This window comes from Furipterus horrens, unplaced genomic scaffold, assembly GCF_987537825.1.
Source record: "Furipterus horrens unplaced genomic scaffold, mFurHor1.1.pri manual_scaffold_7, whole genome shotgun sequence".
Lineage (NCBI taxonomy): Eukaryota > Metazoa > Chordata > Mammalia > Chiroptera > Furipteridae > Furipterus > Furipterus horrens.
The window spans coordinates 10,424,099-10,447,205 of record NW_028327177.1 but is presented as its reverse complement, the minus strand read 5'-3'; the positions used below and the strand labels follow the sequence as shown (position 1 = coordinate 10,447,205).

At 38.2% G+C, this 23,107-nt stretch overlaps 1 protein-coding gene across 1 annotated transcript in view; it reads left to right on the top strand.

The window, feature by feature from the left end:
* Positions 1–22,755, top strand: part of FAM91A1 (family with sequence similarity 91 member A1) — a 37,564-nt gene extending 14,809 nt beyond the window's left edge. The window contains exons 13-24 of the mRNA XM_090283391.1: positions 648–760; positions 1,640–1,726; positions 3,505–3,637; positions 5,834–5,982; positions 7,247–7,381; positions 7,520–7,633; positions 11,544–11,616; positions 13,679–13,828; positions 15,880–15,984; positions 16,489–16,612; positions 17,449–17,518; positions 20,059–22,755. Coding sequence (XP_090139517.1) covers positions 648–760; positions 1,640–1,726; positions 3,505–3,637; positions 5,834–5,982; positions 7,247–7,381; positions 7,520–7,633; positions 11,544–11,616; positions 13,679–13,828; positions 15,880–15,984; positions 16,489–16,612; positions 17,449–17,518; positions 20,059–20,244 — 1,439 coding nt within the window. The 3' untranslated portion in view covers positions 20,245–22,755. The remainder of the gene's footprint in view (positions 1–647; positions 761–1,639; positions 1,727–3,504; positions 3,638–5,833; positions 5,983–7,246; positions 7,382–7,519; positions 7,634–11,543; positions 11,617–13,678; positions 13,829–15,879; positions 15,985–16,488; positions 16,613–17,448; positions 17,519–20,058) is intronic.
* Positions 22,756–23,107: the final 352 nt, after the last annotated feature.

Genomic DNA, 23,107 nt, shown 5'->3' with positions numbered 1-23,107 from the left:
TGGGTCTCAAGGGTATAAGATTGACAAGAACATGGCACCTTCTAAAAATTAAGTCTAAGGAGAGAGAAGGCAGTGTAACTGCAGAAAGCACAACAATGCGAGAAGTGTTACAGTGTTTGTGGGGAGCAAAGCGGAAGGGCCCCTTACTGCCTGGAGAGGTTCAGGGAGGAGATATTTGGTCTAAGAATGAATAAGAGCAAGCCAGCTGGTGAGGCGGGATGCCATAGCATGGGCTAAGCACAGAGGGGGCGAGCAGAGGGGATACGGGGCTGCACCTGGTTGGTTTTATGTTAATGGGGAGTGGGTGGAGCACAGCATGGGCCCCCAGTTCTCCCCCAGGTAGCTCTGGGGGACTTGTCTGAAGAAGTTAGGCTAGTTAGTGGTATTGATCTGACAGTGACCAAGTCTTGGATGTTATTGCTTCCCAAGAAATTTGCTGCAAAAGTGAATGCCTTTAAAATGCATTCTTAAAAAACTTGCTCTGTGTTGGAGATTAGTACTGGGACTGCTTAGGTTGACAATATTGCTAATCCTTAATTATGTACTTTCTGGTTATTGAATAAAGCTGAAATGAAATAGTTTTTTCTTCCAATGATAAGCAAAGAATACTTTTCCTTTACTTGATTTTAAATTACAATTTTTTTCAGCTGACACAGCCAGTGTAAGCAGTTTGAGTTTGTCTACAGGATATACAAAGCGTATTGCATTTCTGTTTGATTCTACTCTCACTGCCTTCTTAATGATGGGAAATCTTTCACCTGTAAGTCAAAGTCTTGTTTAAATATAAAAACGTTTAAAACAAAGATTATATGTAAAATAATTCAGTGCCTCTGTATCTTATTAAAAAATATGTACTAGATTTATTCTTGAAAATATAACTGTCTTTGAGTTATATCCCTTAGAGGAAGATAGTGACAGGTACTTTTGTAATTAGAAGACTAAGCCTCTCACCTCACCCACCCTTAAGTTTAAGTTTATTAGAAAGCATAATATGAATATAAGATGCTGTACTCAGCATAATCCCTGGCTGGTTTAGCTCAGTGGATTGAGCGTCGGCCTGCGAGCTAAGTGTCGCTGGTTCGATCTTCCAGTCAGGGTACATCAGAGAAGGAAAACTCTGACTCCAAAAAACCTCCGCTGCCTTGCGGCATACCTCTTCAGGGGAAAGGCTAAGGGAGTAAACCCCGACAGAAAATCCGGAGCCGGAGTCCCTAAGGCGGTTTGACATTGTAGTCAACACCGGCAACTCCTGCGGCGCACCTGAAGCCAAGCTGTATTGACTCCGTCTTTCCCTTGGATCCTTCAGCTGTGAAGAGAGGGGGGGTCTGCTGCATGGGCAACAGCAGACCCTCCATATTACCCTGCCCAGGCTCTGTAGCTTCAGCTTCACTGGAGAGGACACTCCAGCGTCATCGCAAGATGTCGATTCAACACGGGAGGAGACAGATACCGTGTCACTCCCGAGTCAGACTGCACAGCCATTCTCGGCGGTGCAGATAGACTCTTAAGAGGCTACACCATCGTCTCTCGAGACGGATGGCTGCCGACGACTCAGCATAAGAAGGAGAACTAGACCTTGAATTACTTACGACACTGTGATACGTTCTGACTTTTTTTTGTTTTTGCCTCTTTATTGCAGAATTTGAAAAGCCATGCAGTGACAATGTTCGAAGTTGGCAAACTCTCAGATGAGTCTCTGGACAGCTTTCTTATAGAGCTAGAAAAGGTAAATCTAGATTGCTTATTAGGGGCTGTCAGGGCATTTGGAACCTTTTCTTGCTTGACAAAGCATCAGCTAATGACTTGTGTAGATTTTTGGCATATTCTTGCTCATTCCTACCTGATTCCCCTCCTGAATATTGATTGTGGTAGTCATTTAGCTTTAAACATATTGAGTAGATGAGTGAATTTTGTGATTTTAAAAATGATATTTTTATCTCATTTAACTCAGCATAATTTGACATAACAAAGAAATAGGGTATAGAAATCTTAATCTAGTGTAAACTTTTAGATTGCATTTTTCTAAAATAGCCTTTAAATTTTATTTTTTATCTGTTTTGGTGTGACTATGATTTCCCCTTAAACAGTTTCATCTGAAGTTTTCATTCCATCCATCTTAAATCTGGAACAGCGTCCCTGGGTGTCATATTTATGTCCACTCTCACTGTCCTTGTGGCCTCTGGAAGACTTCAGCCACATTGGTTGCCCTTAACCACCTGTTTCCCTGTGAGGACAGCCCCCGTTTCCCTTAGCGCTGAATCTTGATAGCCCTTTTGCTGGTTTTCATTCCCTGGGTATTTTATTCTGTCCTCTGCTCTTGATGCGAACAGCTTGTGGTACTTTTTGTGCTTTAGTGATGAACTCTGTGTATTAAGTGGGCCGTTTAGAGGATTTTTGACGATTTTTAAAAATTCCTTTATGTCTTTAAAAAAAAAAAGACTTCTTATAACATTTTTCATTCCTCCTTCTCCAAAGTGTTTTTACTTTTTAGTGTAGAAATAGAGTTGATGTAATCCTTGTTATTAATTGGTCTCTTTTACTTTAAATTTCCATTATTCCCTCAATACTTTTAACATCTTGTTAACCTTATTTCTTATTGTGTATTATCTTTCGCCAATACGTTTTTATTATATTCTTGCATATTTAAGTTTTTTTTTTCCTGAATTTTATTTTTCTTACCTCAACTAGTCTTTTATCAAGTATAGCAAATTGAAAGATCACTTTTACTCTTTATAGATCTATATTCTTTTTTACCACATAGTCTTTCTTGGGAAAGCCTATTAATGTGAAGTTTAGTTTTTAAAAATAGTTTCTTAGCTATCTTTTAAGAAGCCTCAGCATGATTAAACTTAATTGGTTGGTTTTGTTTAATGCAAGTCTAATTTAGTTTTTACCCCTGTAGGCCTGTCCTTTGTATTCTGTGTTGTTTCAGGATATATGTGTTTCTGCATATTAAACAGGTGACTGACTCAGGGTCAGAAGAGCATGCATTAAAATGTAAGCCCAGTGAAGGCAGGGGTTTTGTTCAGTATTCTGTCCTCATATCTTAGGTACATAAGAGGGACTCAGTAAATCCTTGTTGAATGAATTTAAGCTGTATCCTCAGTAACGGTAAACAGCTATGTTGAGTCACATACTCTATTATTCCTTGTGACCAGCGATACAGAATTGTGAAGAAGGTGATGAGACTTAGAGGCACAGTTGGAGACCATGGACTGGAGCACTTTACTAGATGAGGCAGAATATAGATCTTAAGAGTATTTTAAGCACCCTATTTGAATCATACATGGGACATATAATTTGTATAATGGTATGATTTAGCATTATCTGTTTTCTAAAATTGTTAGTTTTACTTGTTGGGATAAATATTTGTTTCAATATTGCCTGGGCAAATTTTTGATTTAGTGATTTTTAATGTCTTAATATCTCTACTATTTGGTTATGTATTAGAAAGAATGGCATCAGAGTGGTATTCATTGCAAACTTTATTTTCTCTTGGTTTAGGTTCAGAGCACGGGAGAAGGAGAAGCACAGAGATACTTTGACCATGCGCTTACTCTGAGGAACACCATACTCTTTCTTCGTCATAATAAAGACCTAGTTGCACAAACTGCCCAGCCAGACCAGCCCAGTTACGGTATGAGATATATACCTGATTTTGAAGACATGATCCTATGGAGCTTCTTTCTAAGAAATTAAATAGGTCATGCTCACTTATTTAATCATCATTTATATAATACATTTTGTGTAAGCCTATTGAATTTATAGCCAGAAGCTTGTTTTGTGATTTTCTTGGCTTGTCACCTGTTTCTTACCTCATTTTACTTCTCTTATATGCCACTGACATTTGTGGTATTTAAATCCGATTAGTACCTACAAAAATTATTGGAGTGTTAATTTAAGTAGCTGGATGGAATTTAGGACAGACATCTCTTCTCAGTGGTGAACAGATGCCAAAATTTAGTTAATATAGGAAGCATAAAATTTTAAGAATGAAAGATTTCATTGTATAAAAATAATAAAGAATTTCCTATTCAAATACTGCTGGAATATTTATTGACTAAAATATTTTACTTTAAAAATCAAGCAAGAGAATAGATAACCCCTTTTTAAAAAGGAAAAGAAAGTAGTAGCAATTTTAATCTGTTGGTGAACTCCTGTGTGGCTGTTGCCTTTGGGTGCCATCTCCATTTGGTGGTAGATCAGGAGCTCCCAAACTTCAGTTGAGCTGGTGGAGTCAGAATTTCAGGTTCTGGTTTAGTAGGCTCTGAGTTGTGGAACGGCACCCAGGAATGGGTGCTTCTTCAAAGGTGCGATGACCTGTGCATCAGGGTAGAGGCGTCTGGCTCAAGTCCTTGGACATTCACAAGAGTTGCCTCTTAGGACTTTGAATTCTTAAGAGCACCACTGTAATATTTAATTTCACTCATTCTTTCAAATTCGTAACCTTTTTTCATCTTTCATCACATTGTCTTCTTTAATTTTGAGAACATAGTCCCTTTTTGTTGGTCTCACTAAAAGACTCATCTTAAGTGTATGTCCTTTTTCCTTGGGATTAGATTTAGGATATACATTCATGTCTAGAATATTATGTAAATAATGTGTCCTTCTAAGGGAATGACATCTGGAGGCACATGGTTTGCATGTGTCCCCCACTTGTGATGTTAATTTGGATCGCACAGTTAATGTGTTTTCTGATCTCTGTGCTGTATACTAAACTATTCCTCCCCCACCCCACCTTGCAACTGGTAAGCAGTCTGTGAGCAGATACTTCAAGACGATGCAAATCCCTACATGTCACAATGTTTCTTCCTAGATTCAGCATCTTTTGATGATTCTTGCCTGCACCATTTTTCATTTTTTTCCAACTTGAGCAGTTCTTCCGTATTTGGCAATTGGGACTAGGCATTCTTTTTTATTCTTAGTATGGATTTGTGGATTCTTACTTTTTTCGAGTGGTTTATCATTAGTCATTCCTGTCTCTTAATTATTTTGTGATACTATTGTCTCAGATTTTGCCAGAGGGGTTTCCTTTAAGCTGGCTCCTGTCTCCTTGTGCCATGCCTCCATCTTAAACATGTTTTTTCAGCAATATTTTACCTTCTGGCAAAATAATCTTTTCTCGAACTTCTGCCCAGCCTTGAGTCAGCCTTTTCGTTTACTGAAGGTATGGTGTTAAATTAAGAATCTGGTCATAGTTGTGCTGAAGGCTTCTGGGCTTTTCCAGCAGCCCATATGTTGCTTTATATGTATCTTGCTTGAAAGAAGAAATGGCTAAATCTTCCAAAGTTTCTTTCAACCTTACCTAGCTCATTAGAGAGTAAGTGGAATTGGTATTTTCCAAAAGGGTTAAAAATTGGAACCCTTAAGATCTGTTAGATAGTGAGTAAATTCATGCTTTATGGACCCGCAGGGAGGAACTCTTGCTAAATTCAGGACTTGGCTTGAGGCTCTTGGTAGAGACTGGAAGTTGGGGGGAGGGAAGCACACAGCTCTCCTGGGGCACCCAGGCTCTGCCAACTTGCCGCTGCCCTGGAGTGGCTGGGCTGGGCTGGGCAGGAAGACGGGTAAAACAGGAGCTTCTTTAAAAGTAAAAGGCAGCTTAAAGAAATGCCAGAAGACAGTTATCTTTTTAGACCAGCAATAAAGACTATGTGCTTTAAATCCTAAAAGTGTCTTCTTAGTGGTCCCTTAGGAAAGTTGGTATTTTTAATATTCTGCCTTAAAAAAATGTTTTTTTAATCTAAAGGTAGATAATCAGTCTTTTGTCTTGGACATTTTTGTTTCACATTGTCAGTCTTTCATTCCTTGTGTGTGCTTGGTCATAATTCAGGTTTTCCTCTGGATCTCTTACGCTGCGAAAGCCTTCTTGGTTTGGACCCTGCGACTTGCAGCAGAGTTCTAAACAAGAATTACACACTGCTGGTTTCCATGGCTCCTCTCACCAATGAAATCCGGCCTGTCAGCAGCTGCACCCCTCAGGTAAAGACCCGCTGGGAAGGAGGCTGCCGCTGTCGCCCGTTCTTCCTCGCGGTGGCTTGAAACAGAGCCTGAATAGTCTTACTGGGCTGATGCTCAGTTTGCAGATACCATGTTCAGTTCACTGACTCAGGAAGCAGTTTTGTATTTTACACCGTTGTAGGGGTTATGTTCAATCTGTGGGGTGTACTTGCTACATTTTATTTACCATCCAATGCCTTGTGACAGAGTTCATTAAAATTTTCTTCTTGAATGCAGTCTTTTAAAGAGAACATAGTTGGATGCTCTAAGAAGGGAGTCTGGATTGCCTTGAGGGATAAGATAAGTTTAATTAGGACAAATGAAATGTTTTAGAAATGGGGCTATGATACTAAACTGAAAAAAGATTGTACTAGAAAGGTAGAACTCTGGTTGTCTTTAAAATTACTTGTGAAAATGACTTCTGGTTTTTATTTTAAAAAACCAGTTATGTTGATTTGTATACTTAGCAAGGATGTTGTGGTCTATGCCATTTTCAGAGTGGGGGTTATGTTGCTCTATTTCAGTGTTACGTCCTGCCTGGTTTCCTAGACGTGCAAGGTTTAACGGTGTAGAGGGATTCTGTGCAAGGTTGATTTTGTTGCCGGTGCTGATCTAGGTGCCTCAGTGAGCGCCCCTCCCCCATATCTGTCCTCTGTTCAACTGGAGTGGTTAGGTTTGCATTTCCCAACCTCTTTTTATAATTCTACGTGTGCCCCCTCCAGTCCTACCCACTACACCCTTCCTCCTATTCTTGAACACGACCTCTAGGCATAGTAGGAATCCATGAACTGTGAATGAATGGGAGGATAGTCCCTTTGGGAAGAAATTGCATTTGATTAACCGCAGTAATAATGAACACTTTGATATTGGCCTTACTATATACCAGATACTATTTTAAACGTTTTTGAACCCTACAACATCCTTATGAGGTAGATATTGTATTGCTTCCTTACAGAAGAGCTAATGAGCGTACAGAGAGCATAGGTAACCTTTTCAAAGGTGATATGGCTGAGGGGATGAAGCCCGGAGTCAAACCTGGGTGATCTATTTCAGAGTCCATTCTCTTAACTGCAGTGATAAGACATGCTTTCTCAGTTCCGGCAGAAAACTGAAACTGTTTGAACAGAGCATGTAGAAGTTATTTTCATAAGGATAATGGCAATATCGTTTATATGTTGGTCACTTGTGGAATTTGGTTTCCTTGGATGAGTATTACAGCTTTTCCTTACCTGCTTTATGATTCTAGCATATTGGACCAGCTATCCCAGAAGTCAGTTCTGTCTGGTTTAAACTGTACATTTACCATGTCACTGGGCAAGGACCACCATCTCTTTTGCTGTCCAAAGGTACAAGACTTCGGAAACTGCCAGGTATATTCCAGGTATGTTGTGTGAGACTTTTAAAATTATTTTTGAGTAAGGTAAAAATTGGTAAGCAGTTTTATAGAGAACTTTCTTAATTTTTTTTTTTTCTAGATTACTAAATGCCATTTTATCTTGTACTCATTTTCTTCCCATAGGGTTATGATCGATTACTAATAACATCTTGGGGTCATGATCCTGGGGTAGTTCCTACATCCAATGTGCTCACAATGTTGAATGATGCTTTAACACATTCGGCGGTTTTGATCCAGGTACAGTTATTTTATTTGAAACAGTCTGTTTGGGTTTTTATTTTAAAGCTTGTAATTTATATCTTTCTGTTGTATGTAAAGCTGAAATGTAAGGAGTCAGACCTGGGTTTCAGGCCTGGCCTTCATCTGGCCGTGTGCAAATGGTAGAAACAACACAGACTTTAGATTCCAGTCTCATGTCTTGTTACCCATGTGGCTGTTTTTTTTCTTTTAAAAAAATAGCTTTATTGAGATATAATTCATGTAGCATACAATTCACCAGTTTTAATTGTACAATTCATTCTTTTTTTTTTTTTTTTTTAGTATAGTTTCCCTTATTCATGGTTTTACTTTCTGTGGTTTCAGTTAGTCCACCATGGTCTGAAAATATTAAATGGAAAATTCCAGAAATAAATAATTTATAGATTTAAATTATACACCATGCTGAGTAGCGTGATGAAATCTTGAGCCATCCTGCTCTGTCCCTCATGGGGTGTGAATCATCCCTTTGTCCAGCATACCCACACTTGTATATGTGTCCCACCTGTTAGTCACTTAGTAGCCGTCTTGGTTATGAGGGGGAGGGCAGGGTGGGGAGAGCATTCACCTAACTTTTGTTACATTATATTGTTATAATTGTTCTGTTTCATTATTAGTTATTGTTGTTAATCTCTTACTGAAACTAATTTATAAATTAAACTTCATTGTAGGTATGTGTGTGTATAGGAAAAAAGATAGTATATGAGGTCTGTCCAGAAAGTATCCAGCCATATGCTATGAAAAATAGAGACATTTATTGAAGAAGATACAAGACACATTGTACATAGGACAATGACGGTTCAGTCCCCTTCAAAGTAGGCACCTTGGGACCTCACACAGTTCTCCCAATCTCCATCAGCTGCCCCGTCATATTTTCCTGAATCTCATGGATGGTCTGAAATCTCTTCTCTTTCAAAGGTGATTTTAGTTTTGAGAAAAGCCAGAAGTTGCAGGATGCGAAATCTGGGCTCAGGGGGATGAGTCATCTGGGTGATTTGGTATTTCACAAAAAAACCCTGCACGAGACATTATGCCTGAGCAGGCCCTTTGTCGTGATGAAGCTGCCAATCACCAGTTGCCCGTAGCTGCAGCCTTCTGAGTCATCCAGGCAGTTTCCTTGGAGGAATGTTCAAGCTTAACGCAAAATCTGATGCACTTTGTTGCTCTGGTCGCTGAGTCATTTTGAATGGGATGGCCACACAGCACACATACACACACAATGGCATTTACTGCCCCACTGAATAGTACAGTGAAGTTGTCATTGTTCACGCATGTACATTTCAGTCCGCTCTCCTTGGCTGCCAGGTTATATCCATTGCCGCGCAAACTGTTCTCAATTATATTAACAATGGCTGGACTTTTTCCGGACAGACCTCGTAGGTAGAGTTTGGTACGTGCCATCCTTGGTTTCTTGTATCCACTAGTGGTCTTAGAGTGTATCTTCCATGGATAAAGGTGGACTGCTGTAGTAACAGATAGCTGCAGCCATCACCATACTCAATTTTAGAACATTTTCATCACCTCACAAAGAAATCCTACACCTTTAGTTCTTACTCCCCTGTTCTCTCTACCCCCCAGCCCAAACAATACTAATAATTGCTCTCTGTCTAGAATGTCTGTCCTGGGCATTTCATATCTATGAAATTATATAATATGTGGTCTTTTGTGACCGACCTCTTTTACTTAGCAGAATGTTTTCACGGTTCATCATGTTTTAGCATGTATCAATACTGCATTGCTTTTAATGGCCAAATAATAGTCCCTTCAGTGATTATACCCCATTTTGTTTGTTCATTTATCATTGATGGATATTTGGGTTGTTTCCACCTTTTGACTATAAGGAGTAATAATAATCACCATTATAAACATTCATACACAAGTTTTTGCATGGACATGTTGTCATTTCCCTTGGGGATATGGCTATGAGTGGAAATGCTAGTTCAAATGATAACTCTGTTTAAGTGTGTAAGGAGCTTCTAGGCTGTTTTCCGAAGCGACTGCACCATTTTACATTCCCATCAGCACTTGGTATTATCTGACTTTCTTATTGTAGCCACCCTGGTGGGTGTTTAGTGCTATCTCATTGCAGATGGTGTGTGTTGTGAGCATGTTGAGTACAAGGCATCTGCGGGATGTTTGGGTGGTAGAGATATCTAGTAGGTAATCGAAAATATTACGAAATTCAAATGAGAGGTTCAGCAGGAGAGACCGAGTTGAGTGTCAGCATCAGCATGCAGGTGGAGGGTGAAACCATGAAAGAGCATGGAGAAGGGGTAGTGGTGGGTGATTTCATAATGGAATGGGTTAGACCTGGACTCAGGTCCAACTGCCTAAGTTCAGATCTTGGTTCCACCACTTACTAGTAATCTTGGCCAAGTTAGATGGCTCCCTGAACTTCAGTGCCTTCACCTTCAAAATGGAGATGATAAAAGTTTCTTTATCAGGTTGCTGAAAAGAAGGAGCTGGATAATCTACATAAAATGCATAGTCCTGTGTTCAGCACAAAAAAATCATAGCTCTGGTGGTCATGGGAGAAGGAGGAGGTTGGGGGCCAGGGGGGGAGAGAGAGAGTTTTTAAGTGTTTAGGTGTTTAAGGAGTTTTGCCTTTGCTAAAAGGTCTTCTTTATTAAATTCTATGGAAAATTATCTCACAGGAACTTAAAAAACATAGAAAACTAAGATTTTGAATAGAACCATGTTTTTATTATAAAAGGATTTAAATCATAAATGTATCAAATAGAAGCAGCGTGACAGAAATATATTTGTTATATGAACAAACTAGACAAGTGATTTTCCTCTGAAATTATTACTTTTCTTTTGTATCACAGTATCTTGAATTTGAATGATGTATGTGTCTTTTTCAAAGGGAAAAAGTATAGATCTCCAGTGTTAACTGAAATTTTTTATTATAATAAAACTACACATAAACCTGAAATTAAATTCTTTAGGCACATTATCCTTCCATAACTTTAAAACCAAAACAAATTTAGATATTAAATACAAAAAAACTTTAAAACTAACAATATTCAAACGAATATAAGTTGTATATAACGGATGAAACTAAATTATTATTTGTAACATTGGAATGAGGTGCTTATACGCAGATTTTTTAAATTCAGTTTTTGAATTGAGAGTGTATTCACGTGGTTCAAAAATAAAAGACTATTGAACGATGCACAGAGAAAAGTGTCGCTGCTCATCTAACACTGTCTACCCAGCTCTCCCTCCCCATCTCTCCAAGTCAGGTCACCGCCCTGTTAGCGCCTGCTGTCCCTTCTGGAGCTTCTTTAGGCAGGTGCAGGTGCTTACACACCCATGCTTGCCACTTGGCCATCGGAGACCTTCCCGCTTCCGTTTTTAGAGAGCTGCTGCTTTTGTTTCTTTTGGCAGCTGAAAATACGTACATGAATTTATTTACCCAGTCCCCTGTTGATGGGCATTTTGGTTGCTTCCAATTGTGTGTAATTATAATATTGCAACAAGTAATTTTGAATATATGTCATTCAGTGCAGGTTTTTGAGTTTTACACTCCTAGTCCGTGGTGTGCCAGGTGATTATGGGGATTTTCCCCCACTTTTGTCTCAGAACTAGTGCACTTGATCTCATTCAGTCTCTGTGGCTAACACCTGATGTACCTGCTAACTTAGCCTCCTTTTAAAAAAGTATATTAGCCCATATGCTCAATTTGAGACACATTGTCTTATAGGCTCATATATACTTGAGGTTGTCTTTGCTTGCTGGAGAAAAGCAGAAAATCGTTGGAAGCACGTGGATGGAGTATTAATGTGGAATATACCACCACATGGCACAATCCTAATTTAGTGTTTGAATAGCTGCTGTTGAAAATGTAAGTTTCTGATAAGTTTTTCAACTTGTGTTTCTTCACATTTAGGGACATGGTTTGCACGGGACGGGAGAAACTGTCCACATACCGTTTCCATTTGATGAGACAGAACTACAAGGAGGTATCTCACTACCGATTTGTATCCTTTGACTTCTTTATTATTAATCTTCGTCACCATTTGGTGACAAACATACCAGGAGATGAATGCTTAAAATCGTGAAGTTCTAGGGTCTGACATTCCATTTTTAAAGAGAAATGGCAAAAAGTAGTTTTCTGTCATGTGCCTTTTCCCACAACGAATTAGAATAAGACTCACTTAGGACCTTTGAAGGATGCTAGTCTGTTTTGGAGATGAAGAGAATAAGTAGGTATCTGCCTAGATAGAAGACTATGTTTTCTGTATGTTTAGTCTTTTAGTTTCCTTTTATTGTTCTTTTATTTGAAACAAGTCATTGGGGAGATTTTATGCTTAGAAAGTTGATGTTTTTCCCCACAGTGTTACACACTGCTTTTTTTTCAGGGGCTTTTTTAGTTACTTAGCTATGGGTGCTAACAAACGTTTGTGTCCTGCTTCACAGTTTCCAGAGCACTCACATGTATTTCCCATTTCAGCAATTCTTTTCTTGTTTTCCTTTCTTTTTTTTTTTTTCTGTTAAATTTTATTTTTGTTGTTTGAGAGGATTTGAGTGGATTGCAGTTTGAGCTAAATTAAGCTGGTTGGAACCAAGGGAGGAAGTGCCCTGTTTAGTGTTATCTCTAGAATTGGATGTGCAGTCGTCGTCGGCAGCCGTCCGTCTCGAGAGACGATGGTGTAGCTTCTTAAGAGTCTATCTGCACCGCCAAGAATGGCTGTGCAGTCCGACTCGGGAGTGACATGGTAGTATCTGTCTCCTCCCGTGTTGAATCGACATCTTGCGATGACGCTGAAGCTACAGAGCCTGGGCAGGGTAATATGGAGGGTCTGCTGTTGCAGTATAGTATTTGATAAAGATGCAGACAATTTCTCTAAAAGTGAATTCATTCTTCCTTTTGTCTAATATAGAAGATACCTTTTCTCTGTTGAATAGTAAGAAAATATATACAAAAGAAAGATACTATCTGATTAAAACATAACATATGTTTATATAGCACTTGTGTTTCCTGCTGCATGAAAAACTGCTGTTTGGTAATATGTTTTTCTGGTTTTTAGAGCTATATAGCTTGGGTTTCAGAAGAGCAAGGAATGGGTCAAGTAATTTAACCTATGTTAACGCAGATGAAAACTTACTGTTTTTCAAAATGTTGGTCACCCCTGCCCTGCCCCTCAAAGTAGGGAAAGGCAGAAGATTTTTATAGATCTCTTTTTCCATTTCACATGGCTAAGCTGCAGAAGCCCCAAGTTTGAAATTCAGTGCTCTCTTTGAGCTTCTGTGAGTAAATGTGTACACAATTTAGAGAAGAGACTTTTCTCTTCCAGAAAATAGCCACTTCTCAGACGTGAATACTTGTCTGCAACTAAGCTTTGCTATTTAATCCTCTGATACTGTATATAAATTCTGTGGAAAAAAATAATTGTTCACCTGAAGATATAGGATTGTGACAACAGGATCTTAAAATTTATAAAATGTCAAGAAATGATTAATAGATCTCTTCCCTTGGGAGATTAAGATTACTGTGTGAATTATAAAAAAGGAGAAATCTTCATATTTGGATATAGAACTTCTTCTTCTTTTCCAAGTTCACATATTTATAAGAACTTGAGCTAATATTTAAATACTTTATTAGGGATGTAATTTCAAATATATAAGCTTTATTTTCAATAAGAGTAATTTTACTTTTCTTAAATTAAAAAAATGTATAATGTGTATTTAATACATTTCTTGGTAGAAGCCCACCAAGTAAGCATTTGAGGCAGAATAGAACCACAAGAGAAGTCTAGAGAATTTGCCACTGTCTGTATTTGCTTAATTAGCATATAATTTATTCTGATATAACGAATGCCTCCTGAAGGCTATAAATATGTGTGTGTAGCATCCTTTTATGTTCACAAATATTTCTTCATTGCAATCAATCTTGATAGACTAAAATGTAAAGGTAGTTTAAGAAATGTTTAATAAAAGAAAGGTATATTTCTGAAGTTTTTTATGTTGTGTTATTTTATAAAACTGTTCACTTATAATTTGATGTCAACTCTTTGTTCTTAGAGTTTACTCGTGTCAATATGGGTGTTCATAAAGCATTGCACATATTAAGGAACAAAGTGGACTTACAGCATTTTTGTGGATATATCACCATGTTGAATCCTTCGAGCCAACTCGCAAACAGAAAACTCAGTGATGCTTCCGATGAGAGAGGTTCGCCAATAGTTGGGTTCTTTGAATTAAGATCCTTGGTCTTGAGTTGATCACAGTCTTAATATTTAAGGGAAACCCTTGGAGGGATGTTGAATTACTTAATACTTAATGTTTTTTCACTGAAGTATGAGGAAATATCCTGTGACATCATCTGGGCAAGTATCAGTTGTTCAGGTGGAGACAATACTAGTGCATAACTAAAGAAGTGATGTCCTGGGATTGGAATACAGAATCCATTAGGTTTTAGCCCTTTACTGTCATATCTGTGTTTATAGGCTTTAAATTGGCTTCCCCTATGGGTGATGGTTTCAAAATTTTAGCCTCTTTGTAAAGATGTTTCCAGAGTAGAATTAATAGTTCTTTTCTTTCAACCTTTCTCTTGCTGTCAAAGGCGCCTTTGCTTTGGTTACCCAAGCCTAAAGTTCTATCTTTGTGTCATCCGTCTCCTTTTTCCACTCTGTCCAGTTGCTTCCAAGTTCTGTGGATCCGCCTTTAGAAATGTCTCTCGTATCCATTTCTCCCGTCTCTCTTTTGCAGTTCTCTGTAACTCCATCTGTCCAGAGTCCGGGCTTCCTAAGCAGTCATTTTCTGCTCAGCCTTCCTGGCCTCATTCTCCTCCTTTCTGTCTCCAGTCTCTTCTGCATATTGATGGTGACTCATTTTCCTTAGCTATCCTTTCTTTCTTTTTAATTTAAAATCTTATTTTCCAGTCACCTTTTCATGCCTACTAATTGTTTCTGCCCTTGCACAGATTTGGCTTGTATGTCACTGGTTGCCATGGTGTCAGCTCTGGACCATGACTCTAGGAAACCTTTCAGTTCAGTTGTCTGTCATCAGTTGACTCTATTCCTTGAACCCCTTAGTTTGAAATCCTGAGAAATATTTATTGCTTGCCGTCCAGTGGATTGGACTGGCTCCCTGGCTCCCTTTGAGTTAGGCACCCATTCCTGGTCCATGTACCTTTGGTCAGAGGATATGGGTAACTTTTTAATTTTAATTTTTATTTCTTTTACATAGCAGGTTGTTATATTTATTGTTGGGCAGTAGGTAATTTTCAACAGTTGAGTGCCAAGTATCACTGGGGCATTTTCCAGAGAGAAAGGCTGTGGGTTAGGCAGTCATTTCAAGGCACGTCTGCTAGGGCTGTCATGTTTCATTCCATTCATCCCGCACAGGCTTATGGCTTATCTGCCCGGGTGCTAGAGACATTTAAGTTTATGAGAGCTAGGGAATAACACCCCAGGAGGGGAGACAAGCAAGTGAATTCACCCACCGTGCCGTGCTAACGGACCGCGATAGGGGTGTGTTCCAGCCCACGGCGCTGCAGCAGGGCAGCCCAGGCATATCGCAGCCCGCCGAGCCGTCAGAGAAGGCCTCTTAGAGAAGGCAGAGCTTCAACTGAATTTTGAAAACTGAGGAGTTAACTACACAAAAGATGATTGTTGTTTACTTGGAGGGTAGCAGCCTTTTAGGTAGAGGGACTCAAGGACTAGAGTGCTTGTGTTGGCCAGAAGAAAGGATTTATTGGGCAGTAGTAGAAGATGAGAACAGGTGAGCTCTAGGAGCATGTTCTGTGCTGAAAGATGTGGGAAGTCAAAAGAATTTTGAAGAGGAATGATGTCGTCAGACTGCATATTTCCATGGGGATAGAAATGACTCCAGTAATGACCTATCTGAAAGTCTAAACTTCTCTTCTGCCTTTTGAATCCTTGTTTCTTTAGGCCAAGGTTTTACAACCTGAGCACTATTTATGTTTTGAGCTTTGTTGTAGGGGCTGCCCTGTGCACTGTAGCACGTTTAGCATCCCTAGTTATCAGTAGCATCCCTGTTCCCACTCTTGACAACCAAACCTGTCTCCAGACATTGCCTAATGCCTCTTGGGGGACAAAATTGCCCCCCAGTTGAGAACCACTGCTTTAAAGCAAAGGACTATTTATTGTTTTCCATTGCCATTTCTGCTGCCTGAATCCTCTTTTTTGTTAGGATTGATTTATTCACAACTTAAACCAACTACTAGAACCCTAATATTGTGTCTGTCCTCAAATTATAAGGTGAACCTGATTTGGCTTCTGGCTCAGATGTAAATGGGAGCACAGAGTCATTTGAAATGGTCATTGAGGAAGCAACTATAGATTCAGCAACTAAGCAAAACTCTGGTAAGGTTTTAAGAATTATTTGCAATCAGGCTAATTTCTGAGGTATAAGTCTTTTGTTAAGTCATTTGGTTGTCATTTGTCTGCTGTTATTCATAGTGGACCTTTTAATAAGAATTTTCTAGGAAACATTTTTATGTGTTTACAATAATCTATAAAAATATGACCTGAGAATAATGACTTAAGTTTCATTTTCCTGTGTTAAAATTTTGGTTGATTCCTCTCATTTGTAGCTATCTTGCTACTTGGGTAAAAGACCACTTTGAGCATCTGAGGAAAACTAATACCTTCTTCTCAGAAGCTTGTACATACAGTATTCAAAAAACATTCGTGTCTATTTCAGAGAGTCAGTGACAGACCCCCCCGCACCCACCTGAGTTTGCTCCCCTGCTAACCACTGATGGAGTGGGAGGAATCCATGAAAATCCATGGACATCAGTTAAGAAACCCTGGTCAGTCATAATATGTAAATATAGATGTGATTAATAAGTATATGTCCTTTTGTAGTTGCCACAGTAGAAGCAGATTGGGTTCCCCTCGAGCTGTGCTTTGGAATTCCATTGTTTAGTTCTGAATTAAACCGGAAAGTTTGTAGAAAAATTGCTACCCATGGCCTTTGCAGGAAAGAGAGGTGAGGATTTATGTTTATTGTCATATTTTCATCTACAAGACTTTTAAGTCAGTAATAGTTGCTATATCTGTCTTTTACTTCACACATGAACATAGTAATAGTATAATTTGTTGATTGAGTAAAATTTACTAGTTTAAGGGTTTTGCTCTATTTTCAAAATGAAACTAGTACCTCAGAAATCAGGCACATGGAATCATTTTGGGCACATGTTTTTGTTAGTTATATTTACCGAGTTACCCAGATTCGGTGAGGGTATGGTGACCTTGGAATGCTTATATGAGAGTACGAACCTAGTGTTTTAAAATATGCAAATGTCTGTAGAATTTTTCTTTTGGACTTCTCTTACTCTTTGTATACATACACTCAAGTTATGTTAATAGTGATTATGTCTTACGGAATTATGAAATTTCTTCAACTGTTAATGATTTTCATATATGAAAAATATTTATTTTCATGGATTGATGTATACTAAATCTGCGAGACTTAATAATTGCCATTTCTCAAAATCCATAAATTTTTATTGAAGAATCACATCTATTTTAATTAACATTTATATTTGCTAACAGTTTAAGCTTTTTTAACAATAAATTTAATTTTGGTTATAAATGATGTTTTATTTCAAAATGGTCTTTTTATGTATTGTTACTCATTAGTATTAAAAGAAACAGAAATTTTATTGACAAGAACCATTGAAATTATATTTTTTAAATTTTAATGTGGTTAATCAGGATGTATATGCATATGTAAATGCATTTAAATTACTAAAATTAAACTCGTGTTGGCTATTAGTCCTTGTCATTATATTTGTTCTAAACTCCCCCTTCCCTTTTTTTCAGCCTTCAACACCTCTTACATTCCAGTAGAAAGCTCGCTCTGCAAGTCCTTAACTTTGTTCACTCATTCCAGGTAACAACCACCAAAAGATCCAAATAATATTTGTGTAGAACTTTATATGCAAAACACGTCCATGTTTGTTTTGAGTCTCCACAGCAGTAAGACATGAAATAAGCATTAATTGAAATTGATAAATGAAGACACTGAGATTCAGGAGGTCAACTGACTTGCACCTGATTTCATTGGCCAGGTCTGAGGGTCTAAGCTTGGACCCAGGTCTGTGCCAGTGCTTCATTCAGTACAGTGTGTGTCGCATCTGGTACAGGCCATACATCATATGAGGTGCTGGATCATGGGTCTGGTACTCCGCTAATAAATGCAGTGAGTCTTCCTTGTCTGCTGGGGGAGAGCCGGTACTCTAGACCTTTCATGTCCTCCTGTGTCCTCAGCCCCTCCCCACCCCCCAAGGGAAAAAAAGGACACCCTAGACTTGATTTGTAGATAAATTTCTAGAATGGAATATTTCTGTTCAGAATGTCTGATCCAACATTATGAAAGCAATACTTTGGAGTTTTGTTTCATTTATTTCAATAAATACTTGGGTCCACTCTATGCCAGACCCTTTTCCAGGTGCTGGGGAAACAATGACGTCTAAAACATTAATGGAGCTTATAGTGCTGTATGAGACGCTAGTCAAGTCGGCATATCGTTGGCAGCCATCCGTCTCCAGAGACGATGGTGTAGCTTCTTAAGAGTCTATCTGCACCGCCAAGAATGGCTGTGCAGTCCAACTCGGGAGTGACACGGTATCTGTCTCCTCCCGTGTTGCATCGACATCTTGTGATGACGCTGGAGTGTCCTCTCCAGTGAAGCTGAAGCTACAGAGCCTGGGCAGGGTGATATGGAGGGTCTGCTGTTGCCCATGCAGCAGACCCCCCCTCTCTTCGCAGCTGAAGGGTCCAAGGGAAAGACGGAGTCAATACAGCTTGGCTTCAGGTGCGCCGCAGGAGTTGCCGGTGTTGACTACAACATCAAACCGCCTTAGGGACTCCGGCTCCGGATTTTCTGTCGGGGTTTACTCCCTTAGCCTTTCCCCTGAAGAGGTATGCCGCAAGGCAGCGGAGGTTTTTTGGAGTCAGAGTTTTCCTTCTCTGATGTGCCCTGACTGGAAGATCGAACCAGCGACACTTAGCTCGCAGGCCGACGCTCAATCCACTGAGCCAAACCAGCCAGGGTACGCTAGTCAAGTAAACGTTGAAATACGTAAGTGATTACAGATTTCAGTAAGTACTTTAAAGGAGCCAGACTTCTTTAAATCTGATGGAATCTAAAGGCAGACCTATTTTAAATAGGTAGAGATGATAAATAATCTGAAACTGGAAGGATGGAAAAGAGTATTCTGGGCAGAGCTTAGGAGGCGCAAAGGTCCTGTGTCAGGAAGCACTTGGTGTACAAGAAAACAGGCTGCTGTGGCAGAAGCCTCATGAAAGAGGGGTGGTGGCGAGAGGAGGAAGGGGGGCCTTCCAGAGTATATTAAAGAATTTGTAGTTTATGCTGAGTGCAAAGAGAAACTATTGAAGAATTTTAAACAGAGAATGACATTATTTCTGATTAAGAGTTTTAAAAGCTTGGTTACTGTTTATAGAATAGATTAAAAATGGGCAAGCATAGAGGTGAGACCAGTTCGGAGACTATTGTAATAGTCCAAGTGAGAGATACTGGTAATGGAGCACCTTTTTCATTGAAAGAAAAGAAAACAGTTTTGCATGTATCCTAACAAAGTTTTATTTATTACACATATATACTATTATACCAATAAATTATGTGTATAATAAAACACACACAAAAATAGAAATTTTTAAAGGGTGCAATACTTAAATAAAAGTTCTCTAAAACTTTTGTACCCCCATACACCACTTTGGTGGCCACAGGCCTAGACTGGCGTGGCTGTGGTGAGTACGGTAAACTGATTTGGGATCCATGTTGGAGGTAGAGTGACAGAACTTGGTGATTAGATAAATGCGAGGAACAGATTGAGGATGTGGCAGGAAGGGAAGAAACAAGAATGAGTCTCATATTTCTGACTAGCTTGATGCATGGAGTGGGGAAGGCTGGGGAGGAACAGATGGAAGATTTGAGAGTTCTGTTGGGGACATGGTAAGTATGGCATCTGTGTGCAGCGTCCAAGAGCAAATGTCAGGTGCATGTTTGAGCCTGGAGTTCTGGGGACAGGTCTGTGCTAAATACTTGAATTTGAGAGCCATGGGAATGGATGGATTATTTCAGTGCTTAATGCTGTGTGAGGGTTTTTAGAGATTGTCTAAGAATTAACTTCTTTTTCATTTTTTTTTTTTATCCCATAGTCTCATTGCCTGTTATTTCTGTTTGTTTCAAAGCACTTATTATATTCTAACTTGTATTAGTCATTTTTGCATATGTTAATAACTGTCATTAATTATTTTGGGTTTGTAAGGTAGGTCTTCGCATCTCCGTTAGTGCCTTGTATTCCATAAGCATTTCTCGGGTAATTGGGTCTATTTTTCTCATTAGCTGTACTAAGTGGTTTGGTAAAGTGTTGAGTAGACTTTTTCTCTTGTTTCTTGATCTTTTAGGAAGGTGCTTCAACATTGGATATTCACACAGAGGCCAGCGTTTCCAGTTTGCTTTCCCAGTCATCCTGTGCCGATTTGGGAGTTCCGCTTCCTGCAAAGAACTTAATATTTAAAGACAGCATCTTATCAGAATGGAGCGGACGGTCACCTTCCTCACTTCGTATTGCTAATCTCCATTTGCAGTAATCCGGCCACACCATCGTTGCTCACACTCTTCTTCTGCCTTTTTTCTTTCTTACCGTTCGCTTTGTAGTGCCGGCCACTGAAAAGCACCCTGCTGCTGCAGTGCGAGTCGTGCTCACGTGGTGTGAGAAGCCGGGGGAACGTGTCCATGTTCCGGAAGTTTTCCTCATCATTGCACCTCCGAATGCAACGAAGAGCTTTTTAGCAGCCTGCACTGTATTTTTTACCTTGAGACAATCTACATTTCTTTTATAAAACTGAGGATATACTTTATAGGCTTTATGATGACTGTTATGTTTATAAGCAGTCACTATGAATATCGCAATGGTAATTTTATATGTTAGTTGATCAAACATAAATCTTGTTTAATTTTATATTTTGTTACCTACTCTTTAGGGGATCATTGGAAGAGGTGGAACTCTTCCTTTTCAAAGGCTTCTTAATACTTAAAGTAGCAGAACTATAAAACAATAAACCACCAGTATTGAGAGAGGATGTGATGGGGCATTAAGAGTTCCTGTGGCTGTCTGTCAATTATGTCTATCAGTTGAATTTTGTTGAAGGTATGTAAATCAGCGTAGTTATGTATAAGGTAACCTGGATTTGTAAGGACTTAACTCAAACGCTACATTGACATCTCATGAGAAGCTTTGGGAAACATTCTATTTTTAAACAACGTTTATATGTGGCCTTCTGTTGTTGCTCTTTTTGGGCTTTATATTTTGATAGAGTCTTTATGGATAAATAGCATTTATTTTTCATTCTCGTAGCTGTGGCTGCTGCACATTTTCACCGTGATTTATTTTTTGTTTAGTAACTTTACCAGTGAACTGGTATGAAATTGAATTTGATGGTCTCAAACCAAGGATTGTGATTTTAGATTAGAATTATCTAATGGAAGCACTAAGGCTATGTCTTCTGATCAAAATACTTCATTGAAAAGCCTACTTTGAAGACATATTCTTAGGCAATTTGGATCTTAAATTTATATGAATAGTTTGGGAGGAAATGATAAAGAAAAATTAAGTAATTTCAAAATGTTTCTTGAGTTATTGATTCTTTTAGTGTCTCAAATGTTAATTAGAATAATTGGAATCACTTTTTAGATTTTTCACGTTACCTTGGGAAGTTTGTGCAGTGTTATAGATTAGTTTAGCTATTCTCATAGGATAATGGTTTGCTAGTTTAAAACTGTAACCGAACTTAACTGATCAAACAACATATATCTAAAACACTTAAATCACTAGAAAATTTGAGAATGTTAAAACCTAAACAGTTTTTGCTGATAATTTTTGTTATTTACAGAACTGATATTTGTGGATTTTAACATACTAATGAAAATATATGCCTCTTTAGAAACTGTTAACAAAACCGTGCATTCAATATCATGACCTACGTGTAGAATTGAAGATTTTGGAGCAGGTTAACTGTGGCACAGTCAGTGCTGTGTTTGAGGTAAATGCAGTTAACATTTAGTTTTCTACTTTCTCTTATATGAGGTAGAAACCAGTGTATGTTATAAATGTTTGTCTATAAAAGGAAAAATACATACTAATACGAGAGTAATTTCTTAGACTGTGAATCACTCATTTATTTTTCCAATAATTGATACTGTACATTCCCAGTGCTATTAGGTATGTATGTAACTTTTACAGTTTTTCAACTGAAAGTTGTATTTTATTTGATCAGGGCTCCTTAATCTCATTTTCATTTGCTTTGTTTGAATTAACTAGTTATTTTATTTATTCCTATATTACCGACCTAAGCCTACTATAAGTGGCATATACACTAATAACGAATCAAATATTTTAGTTGTTGGCAGTGAACCCAGTTGTTGGTGAATTTAAAACTCAAAATGTGGGAGTGACTTGCTGCTACATTTTCTTTGAGAGATAATGGAGGAAGAAATAAAACCTAATAATGATCATGAATTTTAGGGAAAGTATTGAAAAAGCATGTGGCCAGCTCTGGTTTCTTCTGTGAATGGGGAAGGATTGAGTCCCAGCTGAAGACCTCTCACTTGTAAGGAGGGCAGTCTGCATTTTTAGAGCTGTCAGCAAAATCGAAGGCTGCTTTGTACTTTGTTTTATGAATTTAGCTTTGTTTCATTCATATATCAACTCATGTAAAGATGCATCTCTTAAATCTTAGCTGTTGATCCCTTTCAACAAAAAGGTAAATTTAAAACATAGCCTTTTATTATTTGCCAAAGATGATTTGTGAAATAATTTGTATCTAGTTTTTCTGCAGATGTTTAAAGTAATCTCATTAGCTTTTGCTACCTCCCATTTCTTTTCCCCCTTAATGTAGCTTAACCATAGCATACATTCCTTAGAAACCATGAGAAAACATATCCAAAAGGACATAGAATTTTGTGGGATACAATTTCACCTCCCAAGTGGGTCTAAAGAACTGCAACATTATGTCATTTAAACAAATATGATCATCTGATGTTTTTGATTTCTTTCTTTTTAAATATGTAATCAGGTAATTTTTGTATTTTTTTTGAGTATTTTATTTCATGTTTCGATTTTCTCTGCCATTCATCTTTCTCTTTTATGTTCAGTGTTTCAAATACAGTTTGTATTTAAAGATTTTAAAGTACCACAACTGTAACTAAGTACAGTGGATTGTTTTCTGGTACGATGTTAATATTATACAATGAAATGTATAAAGTGTTGTCAATTTGATTATTGACTCATAATATGTTTACAAATAAACTGTGGTGTTGATCAAGTTACTGAGAAAATGTGTATAATCTTCTGTAAGTTCCTTTCTAAATTTTAAATACAGCCATGCTGTTGTGGCTTTCCTATACATTTTTCTTTAAAACAACATTTTTTATTTTATAATAATTTCACATTTA